General features: G+C 56.0%; 3 protein-coding genes across 3 annotated transcripts; 2 read left to right on the top strand and 1 right to left on the bottom strand.

The window, feature by feature from the left end:
* Window positions 1–45: 45 nt before the first annotated feature.
* Window positions 46–1,995, top strand: C8A04DRAFT_26510 (Endonuclease/exonuclease/phosphatase; the record flags this gene model as incomplete). Its single annotated transcript, XM_062779947.1, has 2 exons — window positions 46–248; window positions 390–1,995. The coding sequence occupies 2 exons, from the start codon at window positions 46–48 to the stop codon at window positions 1,993–1,995; spliced, it is 1,809 nt and encodes a 602-aa protein (XP_062639134.1).
* Window positions 1,996–3,104: 1,109 nt separating this feature from the next.
* C8A04DRAFT_35573 (kinase-like domain-containing protein) lies at window positions 3,105–4,488 on the bottom strand (the record flags this gene model as incomplete). Its single annotated transcript, XM_062783221.1, has 4 exons — window positions 3,105–3,432; window positions 3,507–4,047; window positions 4,110–4,205; window positions 4,278–4,488. 4 exons carry the CDS (start codon window positions 4,486–4,488, stop codon window positions 3,105–3,107), a joined length of 1,176 nt encoding a protein of 391 aa, XP_062639133.1.
* Window positions 4,489–6,600: 2,112 nt separating this feature from the next.
* Window positions 6,601–10,244, top strand: C8A04DRAFT_35572 (uncharacterized protein; the record flags this gene model as incomplete). Its single annotated transcript, XM_062783220.1, has 2 exons — window positions 6,601–7,017; window positions 7,098–10,244. The coding sequence occupies 2 exons, from the start codon at window positions 6,601–6,603 to the stop codon at window positions 10,242–10,244; spliced, it is 3,564 nt and encodes a 1,187-aa protein (XP_062639132.1).
* Window positions 10,245–11,262: the final 1,018 nt, after the last annotated feature.

Here is an 11,262-nt window from a genome sequence, read left to right as displayed (position 1 = left end):
CAACTTCCTGCTGCTCCCTCTTCGGCCTCCCCCACCGCCGCTACCATGGCGCCGCCGTCAACCCTTGATTTGTTTATGTTAACATTTAATTGTGCCAAAAACTTTATTGACCCCCCTGTGTTTGCGGCGCATCTATACGGGGCTTTGGAGGGGCAGCAGCGGAATGCCACGGCGACGAGCGCGGCTGGGTCTGTAGGTGGTCAAGATGGAACTGCCGGGGGGAGTCCGCTCCCAGACTTGGTTGTTTTGTAAGTTTGACTACTCGTGGTTTTTGTTTGGGAATATGTACGCCTCGAGAGGAGCAAGGGGTCGCGTGACGAGGGGTTGTAACGTCAACTTGCTCGTTGTTATTCTTATGCTGACCTATACCCCCCTTTTTTGTCTGATAGCTCGCTCCAAGAAGTAGCACCGATGTCGTACTCTTTCATCGGATCTTATTGCCTCAACCCTTATTACGCCCGCTTTGGAGAGGCTCTGAATCTCGCGTCGGCGAAACTGCTACGCGGGGGAACGCAACACAGGGACGACGAAGCTGATGGGGTACCTCCAGCCACGGAAAATGGTGATCGTCTGGCGGGGACAACGAAGACGACAGGGCCAACTTCGTCGCCGTATACCCTAGTGCGGGCCAACAATGTCGGCATGACAGCCATTTTGATGTATGCGCGCGACCCAACGTCGGTGGTACAGATTGAGGACGGCGAGTGCGGGTTCGGAGCGGCGGACATGGGGAACAAAGGCGCTGTCGGGCTGAGGGCAACATGGAGCGGCCATGATAACAAGACGACGGAGCTCACTTTTGTGGCCGCCCACTTCGCGGCGATGGAATGGAACCTCAAGAAACGCAACGCCAACTGGCGCGCCATTGTGTCTGGCATGACGTTCTCCAACCCACGCTCCGTGCTCCCGGGCGTCTTCCCTGCGTACACTGGCCCGCCCACTCTAGATCGCACTGGTGCTGGTCCCGCGCCCGTCCGCCTCCCGACCGGCGAGAGCCCTGAACCAAGCGAGGAGGAACAGGACGAGGATGAAGACGACACCGACCAAGACGATGCTCAGCCCCTTCTACCCCAAACCGACCCCGCGACCTCGGCCAACCAGACCCACCCCCAGACCCTGGCCGCGCTACACAACCTCTCAGTCTACAAACCTACCTCCTACCTTTTCGTCGCAGGCGACCTCAACTACCGCATCGACTCCTCTACCCCACCACCAAACTCCACTTTTCCGTCCCCAGACGAAGCCGACCACTCCGCTCCAGACCACTACTCTCACTTTCTCCCGCGCGACCAGCTCACGCGCGAGCGCCAGGCCAACCGCGTGCTCCACGGCCTATCCGAAGCGGAGATTGCGTTTGGGCCAACGTACAAATTCGATCTACTCTCGCCAGGGGAGGAGGGGGCTGCGAATCAAGAGGAGGTTGCGAAGGCGGCGGCGGCCAATAATGGAAGGAGAGACGAGAACGGGATACCGGAGCCGCCAGAGGTCATACCATGGCGCTTCGCGCCACATCGGTGGCCGAGTTGGTGTGATCGCATCTTGTATCTGGATGTACCGGCGTGGGCCTCAGGGGCTGCCACATCAGACGGGAATGACAAGAGCCAGGCGCGGGTAGATGTCAGCGCGTACAACGCTTTCCCTGTCCTCGCAACCAGCGATCACCGACCTGTCTTCTTCCGCGCCACCGTTCCCCTGCTCGGGGCCGACGAGATGCGGCCACCTCCTGACGCTCTCTCCTCTGCCACCACTACTTCTTCTTCTTCTTCCCTCCCACCGGAAGACGGCACGAACACAAAACCAACACTAATCGACCCCCGCCTCCGACTCCCCGTGGCAGTGGATGTTCACGCGTGGGAACGGCGTGCCGCAGCCCGGCGCAAGGAGTTGGTCATGGGTTGGACGGCCTTTGTTTGGAGCACACGTGAGGGGGTGATGGTGCTGGCGACGGCTTTGTTGTTGGGGGTTGGGGGTTGGTGGTTGATGCAGGTTCGGTAAGGGGGAGACGTTGATAGAGAGGGTTGTTGGATATATACGACTACGGAGTTTTAGGATCAAGTACCCGGTTGATGACATGTCACAGCTGTGGTACATTTTTCGATTTGGTTCTTGATCGTTTCTTCCTCCGGCGAGACGTTACGTTCCTTTGGTATTTATTTCCGATTTACCAAGCGGTGTTTTCTTTTTCTTTTTGGATAGACGTGGTTATCATTATACCCATGCTGCCCGCGATGTTGTCCCCATCCCTCCCTAGTATAAACTAGCTAGCAATAGCAACATATATATTGGACACATTCACGAGAGACCTGTTCTTTATGGCAGTAGCGCTAATGTGATGTGGTCAAAATGATTCCTCTCTACCAATCTGTATGTAGTTTGCGCTGTCTACGAGAAACCACCCCAATTACTAGGCACTACAAACCCACAAGCACCAACAACACCTTTTCTTGACAAATATCCCCGTTGGTTCTAAACAAACCCCTGGATTTGCCCACGATAGGGTTATACAACCATAACGATAACTAATAAACAATGCATCGTAACGCTTTCGCATTCCCCACTCCCTGTATGCAACCAAGCGCCTACCCGCGCGCACACTTCTCCTCCGCGTTATCGAGTCCCATCTGAACGCAACCAGTTTCTGTATCACGTAATGTACACATGGGCATATGCAGGTACACACACGTACATGTATGCACCCATCCGCCCACCCAACTGATCCAATCCATCCATCCGGCCAATTTATTCTGTGATTTCCCAAGGAAACGCCCAACCTGCTTCGCTTTGTGCCCCGCTGCTCTAAGTTCTGGACCAAAACCCACACACAGCCCCAAACTAATAGGAGAGAGAATCGACAACGCTTCGTGGCATGTCATGTTCGGTCGTACTCAGCTTGGATGCATGTCGTCGTCTGTTTATCCCGAGAAGCACACTGCAAATGTGTCTCGAACTGCAGGTTTCCTGACCGCTTTCTGTCATATCCCAACAACAACGACCCGGGTATCCGCACTAAAATGGAAGACAAAGGAGAAAAAATAACCAAAACTTCCTAAACAGCGGAACACCATTCTGATCTCTTCTTCAAGCCCCGCCCCGCTCTCGGGCCATTAAAAGTCCTTGAAGTACTCATCATACTTCTCCACCAAGTCCTCCGTGTACTCATCTTTCGACGCGTCCTCTTCCGGATAGATATCGAAGCACTGCGCATCGCCCGGGTAGCGGATTGGGGGGATGATGGGCCCACGATGGCGCTTGTGGTAGATCGCGTCCCAGTCGACACCGGCGAAGAAAGGATGGCGTTTCACCTGGGCTGCGCCGCCTTGGATGTTGCCCAGGCGTCGGGAACGGTCGATCGTGCAGAACTGGCGGATGATGTCCTTGGCGGCGTCGCTGATATGGGGGTCTTGAGGGAATATGATTGGCTTTTCGACGATTCTGGGCAAAGGAAAATGGGAGTTAGTGTGGGAGGGAAGAAAAGGAAAGGATATCGTGGGTGGGGTAGGGCATACTGCTTGTAGATCTCGATGGGATTCTGGTGCCAGAATGGCGGGTAGCCGGTGAGAAATTCGTAAATGAGGATCCCTAACGCCCACCAGTCGACCGCGGTGGTGTGGCCCTTGTTATGGATCACTTCCGGCGCGAGGTACTCTGGTGTCCCACATAGCGTGTAGGTCTCGACGGGATGGCCGGACTCGTTGTTCCCCAATCGCTTGGCGAAACCAAAGTCGACGAGCTTGATGTGGCCCTCGCCATCTAGCAGCAGGTTTTCCGGCTTCATGTCCCGGTATGCTATCCCCCCTTGTTGCTCGTGCAAGTGCTCGAGGATCAGCACGATCTCAGCAGCGTAAAAGCGCGCCATGTCCTCATTAAAGCGGCGGTACTTGCGTAGGTAGGTAAATAGCTCGCCGCCGGGTACATAGTCGAGGAGGATGTAGAGGAAGTCGTGGTCGGAGAAGGACGCAACATATTGTGTGATGAAGGGGTGATCTTTGACATCGTAGAGGATTTGTCGCTCATGACGCACGTGGTCGATCTGCTTAAGTTTGATCACTGTAGCTGGTTAGCGAGGTTCACAGGCTCTTCGTACCACGTTTCGGAAGGATTTGAGTTACCCTCTGTCTTGCGCAAAATCTTGAGTGCGTACACTTTGCTGCGATCGGCCTCGGTCCCATGTGATGGCCGGACAAGGCACACACGAGCAAAGGTCCCTAGACAAACACATGCTTGTAAGCCACCACCAACGGGCTTTTGGAATGTACACGAGCTTCATGTCTCCATACCTGTACCTAACGTCCGGACCCTCACAAAGTCACCCACGGTAAGCTTCCTGGACGTCACGTCGAAAGGCTCGTCGTCGAAATTTCGATTTGGTGGTTGTTGGGATTGGTGTTGTGGCTGCTGTTGCCCGCCGTTAGCGGCCCGGAGAGCGGCTGCCTGCAGCGGATGTAGCCCTGGCGGAATGGCCTGGGTTTGCGCGACCGTGGCCGCCATTGCGTGAGGTGATGGACTTGAGAACGGGTGTAGGCGTGCGTAGGTAGCCGGTGTAAGCGGAAGGCGGGCGTATGGGCCGGGTAGGGCAGGGTATGTCTGATTTATATCTTAGGCGGTTGGTCCGACAATGGCGTGTTGGTGATAGTTACTTCTTGCACGTGGTTTGATGTTTGTTGGTGGGCGAGGGAATTACAAGGGTATCTCTAACAGGCCGTGCGGGTGTTTAAATTAAAGGGGGCTGCGATGCGCCGGAAGCTCCCCGGGCTTGCAATACGAAGCGGGTAGAATAGGTATGTAATTCGTACACATTAGAAGCCAGAAGACTTGTAGGATGGGTCTGGCTCGGGATCGCAGCTGAAGATGAGATCGAGATCGGGCATTCCAAGGGGCCGGGGGTATAAACCGAGGTCGGGTGGAGTTGGCACGCTGATGGCGAGGGGAGGAGACAGACGGGTAATGAACCATGGACGATTGGATGAATTCGAACGGGGCACTGCCGCGTCGTTCAAGTCCACGGCAGGTTCATCGGCCGTCGGGGCTCGCGGGGTTTAACAACGTGGGACAGGGGGCCAGGGGGGAGGGGTTTGAGAAAGAGCGATCGGGGAGGCGCGAATGCCCGCCAATCGCTGGGGAGCCCGAAGTGCCTGCACAGAAGGAAGCGGCGGATGACGTTGGCGCTGCAGGACGGGCGGACCCTGGAATATCGCCAAAACCCGGAACCAATCCGCTGGGGTTCCCGGGCCAGGAAAGCCCGCTGACAGGCGGTCACCGGCAGGGCTGTGCTAACACACCAACGGATGGCAGAGCCGGTAAAACAGGGCCGAGAGAGGATAGCAGGTTGCAGTTCCCGAGAGGCTGGTGATACACTGGGATCGAGCCGGTTCCAACAAGCTGGGACTTTGTATACTCCAGAAAAAGTCGAAAGCCTCAACTGCCGCGGGGCCGATACTGTCATAACATTAGCGGCCATAAAGCGAGAAAATGAAGACACTCTGCCCGAAACGGCTCGGGCCGGTTACAACCATGGCGCAACACAGGCCCCTGGACTTCTGCCCCGTGAGTGATATTAGAAACCGGCGGTGCAAAGACCAACAAAAGGGGGTGGTCAAATGTGACGCCGAGTGCAAAGATACGAAATGCTCCTCCTAGTGTAATTACCCAGTACATGAGCATGAACCCTACAAGACCCATCGATTCAAGTTGAGGGTTGTTGTCAATGTTAATTTCCCTCAAACCACTCCGCTTTCAAGACTTCCGTCGCCCGGACGGGAAAGTCCATACTGCTATGTAGAGGGCAGCGCTCCATAACTTAACGCTGTTTCGTCGATGACCCTAAAGTGATGATTTGGGCTTGATTTTGGGGGACTCAGAGGTCACTCCTGATGCAAGTCAGGCTACCGGCATCGTGTTGCACTGCGGGGGGAAAATGACCTAATGAAGAAGATCGTGTTTGAGGCGGGTCACTTAAGATGTCAGATACATGCACGTCAACAACAACCCGGTTGAATGATGCTTGGAGGCGCCAACGACAACTCAGAACCTTTTGTTACCACGAGGTAATATTTCCGAGTGATGAGACCTGCGAGCCCACTAGGCTTGGCGAAGCGGGGCGTCTCTGTCTTTGGCCTTGTGGCGGCGGGGATCTCTCCCGTTGAACCTGGGACAGCGGCCCCACATTCAGTGGTGATGCTGTTTGGTGCTGTACCGCTGCTCCGCTGCTACTGCTGCCTCGTGAGCACAGCATCCACTCCCAGGCACTTGGTAACTTGGGCTTCGAGACTTTGGTCTGCATCCATCCGCCCGCATTTCCTCAGGTACCTACGCCCGACGAAGGCCATCCTCATCCAACTCTGAAACACCGCCGACAAACCCCGTTCGACTTCGCGGAAACGACATCCTCCATCTACCCCCTCTTCGATTGTCCATCGTCCGTATCATCCGCAACATCCCAACGCCGATTTGCGGATCAGGCCTCGCTCTTGAGCTTGCTTGCCCTTCGCAGAGCCCGTTCCGCCCCCGCGCGGGTGCTGCGTTCCTCGCTCCTCTTGCCGACATCTCCTCCTTGGGGGACTGTCATTTGAGGCCGAGCCTGCACGGGTCGGCTCACTCAGGATGTTCTCGAGCTTCGTGCAAAAGGCCCAGCAACTCCTTGACCCGGTGCAGGGATTGAACCTCTCCGAATCCGATCGAAACCCGTCCAAGGCGTCCCTCTTCCAGAACCAGTTCCGACTTCCGTCATCCCAGCATCCGCTCTACGAGATCACCGCGGAACTCACGATCCCACCAGCAAACGCGACACAAGGCGACCGAGACCGGGGCCGGGGATTCCAATACGCTGGCAAGCTCCATCTATCAGAGGCTTTCTTATCGTTTTCAACCACGCCATCCAGCTTCCTACAGTCGGCGAGTACCACCACCTCGTCAGTTTTCACCGGCCAAACACACGGCGGAGGACCCAGCGGTAATGGCTTCACCTTTCCCCTTTCCTCCATCAGGAGGGTTGAGCGGCTCCACAGCCAAAATTTCCAGGTAAGAAGAAGAACACAAGGTGGCTCGTGGCGGACGGCGCATATGGAAGCCAGACTGACAAGAAAACCCTGTCACCACAGTTTGCTCTCTCGATTTCGACGTGGAACGGCATAAGTCAGGACGCAGCCAAAGAAAAAGACAAGAAAGATTTGAAGGAGCAACGGGTAACACTCCAGTTAGCAGGCAGCCGGCAAGCTTGTGAACGTTTCTGCGATGGGCTCAAGAAGGGGTTGAGGGCGAACGTCGGGAATGTGACCAAGTTAAAAAAGGTCACCTCGGAGTGCTATTCCGAATACCTTCTCCGGCCCGAAGACAAAAAGAATGCGTCCCCGCCCGACGCCGGCCTGGGCCTGCTCTTTAGATACCCTGGCGACCCGAAGAAGCTGCGCGACAGGGCCAAAATGAGGTTATGGGCTGAATATCTGAGGGATAACGGACGGAACACGACCTTGATCCGCCAGCCTACGTTTCACAAGCTCATCAGAGTGGGCTTGCCAAATCGTCTCCGTGGAGAGATGTGGGAGCTGACCTCCGGGTCCATCTATCTCAGGCTGGAAAACCCGACATTGTACGCGGACACCCTGACGAAATTCTCAGGCCAAGAATCGCTGGCCATCGACGAGATCGAGAAGGATCTCAACCGCAGCTTGCCGGAATATCCGGGCTTCCAGAGCGAAGAAGGCATCGGCCGCCTCCGCCGAGTGCTGACAGCATACAGCTGGGTGAATGCCGATGTCGGGTACTGCCAGGCCATGAACATTGTTGTCGCGGCGCTCTTGATCTACATGTCTGAGGCCCAAGCCTTTTTCCTCCTCTCCGCCCTGTGCGACCGGTTAGTCCCGGGCTACTACTCGACGACTATGTACGGCACACTCCTCGACCAAAAGGTGTTCGAGTCCCTCGTGGAGAAGACGATGCCGATTTTGTGGGAACATCTTGTTAAGAGTGATGTCCAGTTATCCGTTGTTTCGCTTCCGTGGTTCTTATCGTTGTACATCAACTCGATGCCCCTGGTGTTCGCATTCCGTGTTTTGGATGTCTTTTTCGTCGAAGGCCCCAAGGTCCTCTTCCAAGTGGGCTTGGCTATTCTCAGGATCAACGGTGAAGACCTGCTGGACGCGGCAGACGACGGTGCCTTCATCTCGGTTCTTAAATCCTACTTTGCTTGCCTAGACGAATCTGCGCACCCCAAATCTGAAAACCCCAAGCTGCGGGCGGTCACCAAATTCCAGGAACTCATGGTTGTTGCCTTTAAGGAGTTCTCCGGGATCACGCACAGCAGCATCACTGAGCTCCGGCTCAAGAACAAGGACGCCGTGCTCAACAACATCGAGAACTTTGCCAAGCGCACAGCCATCCGGAACCTGGGCCCGGATAGCAAACTACTCAATAACGATGAGCTGGGCGCGCTGTACGATCGGTTCTACACCGTCCTGTACGAGAGGCAGCAACGAGACCATATCATAAAGCAAGAGCTGGCGAGACGGGCTAAAAGCAGCCGGTCGCGCATCGCTGAAGCGGCCCGCGACAGTGAACATGGCGTAGAGAAAGGCCGAGTGGGCCTCGGGCCCAGCACAAGCCTCATGGATTACGATGCGTTCCGCGAATTCTTGGCCGGCATGTCCAAGTGGGCCATCTCCGATGCGCCGTCGACGCCTCAACGAGATGGGTTTTCGGACAAAGACAAGGGCCTGTACGGCAGCTTCAGGCGGTCTGATGCTCCCCTATCTCCGTGGGGGGCGGGTCCGGAACCGGCAGAACACGAGTTTCTCCAGAGATTGTTCCAGAAATGGGATACCGACTCCTCGTCCGCTCTCACCCTGCAAAAGGTTGTGTCTGGCTTGGCCCGGATCAAGGGCAAGCGCGACATCATGGGCTCTATCAACTACTTCTTCGAGCTTCATGACGATGACGGAGATGGCAAGGTTGACCGCGAAGGCATCCTGCGCATGTCGGAAGCCCTGTTGTTCTTGTCTCGCCGTGGGCTGGAAGGGACACTTAGTCCATCAAATTCCTCTCTAGCGCTGGGCGCCGACGCCGCGAACGGTAGCCAGGGCGATGTGCCCGGCCAGCCCGTAAGCGAGCGGTTCCTTGGAAGCGTCAGTGCATTCATCAGGAGATGCTTCGAATACGCCGACCCAGACCATCCCAAGAACCAAGATAGCGCAGTGCAAGAAGTGCAGAAAAAGCTCGAGTCCACGCAGCTCGGGAGCTCGGCCGCCGACGAACTCGCTAACCCTGATGCGTTTGCTATCGGCGATGACGACGATGAGGATGAAGACGACAGCGACGAGGATGATGAGGATGACGAGGGCGACCTTCTCGCCATGGATTCACCCACAGGTAGCCCCAAGGCAGCAGCCAAGAAGCCCTCAACATCCCCACCGGCTCTCCAGCTCAACTCAACGACGCTAGCACCCACCGAAGACACAGACAGCCGCCGGCGCGTCTCCAAAGCACAATCCGAAAAAGCCAACGTCGCCCTCGACCCGTCTAACCCGCTGCACATCACCCTCCCCACGTTCCGCATGGTAGTCCTCGCCGACGAACTCCTCGAGCAGTTCTTCGAAACCTCGTTCCCGGCCTCCTTCCACATCATCGACGGCCTTGCCACCACCGCCACGCCAACCAGCGCATCCTCCCTCACCACCTTTTCTAGCATCGGCCTCGGCGCCGGCCGCGCTGTCGGTGCTGCCCTGGGCGGCCAGGCCGGCAGCGGTGTCAGTGGCGGTGTCCCCGGCCTAGCTGGTGGTGCCGGCCGCGGTCTGCGCGGTGTGTTGGACAATATCGTCACAGATGGCATGCGCGTTGCGGCCGAAGTGCGCCGGCGTATGGAGGAGGCACAGAAGGAGCTAGAGAAGAATGCCCTGCCCGGCCAGCAGCCGCCTAGACCGGGGGCCGGGGATGATGAAGAGGATGATGAGGACGAGGACCCCGCGTTTGATCGCGGGTCGACGAAGAGCGGGAAATCGGGCGCTGGTGTTGGGGTTGTCGGTCTCGGTGGAGCGTACCGTGGGGATCCGGAGCGTCGGAGTGTGTTGAGTTCTGATCGGGATTTATTGACCGGGGCGGATGCCGAAGCAAGCGATGGGGCTTTGGTGGGTGAGTTAGGTGGGTTAGATGGAAGCGGAGAGTCCTCCTCAGCGACGGCACAGGGGGGAGGAAGTGGGGGAGCAGGAGCGGGAGGCAACACAGGGAAGGTCGTTGGTGTTGAGTTTGATGGTTAGAAGCCGTTGGAACCTACAAGGCGAACCTGGTGGCTGGGCCGAGGGACGCGGGGTGGGGTAAGGGTTCAGGACGACAGCATGGTGTAGAGATGGAGAACCGTGGCATGCACTATCCTACTTCTTTCGGAATGAGAGTTTTCACCTGTCCGATCAATGATGTTCGCTGCCTCCAACAGGCTACAGAATATGCACACTTTTGGCGTTTTCATTGGGAGGAGGGACGGGCAGGCGTTTTGGGTTCTTCACTTTTGGAGCGCACCGGTTTGCGGGCGATATTAGCTAGGACGTCCACGTAGTGTAGTTGCGGGGGCTCAAGGCAAGGATAGTTCCCAGTAGGGATAGTTACTGAGTTGGTTCCTTCCATCCTAATGAACTCGTATCCGGTATTCAGATTCATTTAAACCTGTGTGGAAGTGGACTAACTTATTACTTCGTGCCCGAAGAGCAAGCCAACTTGCTTTCATAGAAAAGGGGCCTGTCCAGGGTTAGGGTCTAACGTTAGCCCTCCCCCTGAATCCGAATCCTGCAGCTCAACTTTAACAGATTCCCCGAAAACCTGGCTTAAACCATGGGGTTCGAACAGGACGCATCGAGAAAGCAAGACCCAAGCAGTTCACGATTATTCCATGCATATATATGAACTCGTCCACCAGGCCAAAGAGACACACAGGGAGTCACTGCCCACTTCGCGATGAATTAGCAATTTCCGGGCTAACTAATGAAGCAACACAACTTTCCCATCATGATCATAATCATAACCATTACCTCATTAAATAAACCAGATAATTGCGCGTCACCGCCTATGTACTCCATCTCACTATCAGTGGGTATCTCGTAGCCCACCGTACGGTAACAAACAACCACAACCCATGAGGCCCCCCAAGAACACAAACACCAACGCCCCAAACTCCCAGACCACCAAACGCTTGTTTTCATGACAAACACCCCTTGTAACGAAAAGGGAAGAAGGCAAAACACGAAAAATCCCTGATAAATAATAAGCAGTGAATGAGGTTCA

Source organism: Dichotomopilus funicola, assembly GCF_033296635.1.
Source record: "Dichotomopilus funicola strain CBS 141.50 unplaced genomic scaffold C8A04scaffold_13, whole genome shotgun sequence".
NCBI lineage: Eukaryota > Fungi > Ascomycota > Sordariomycetes > Sordariales > Chaetomiaceae > Dichotomopilus > Dichotomopilus funicola.
This window is presented reverse-complemented; position numbering and strand designations above follow the sequence as displayed.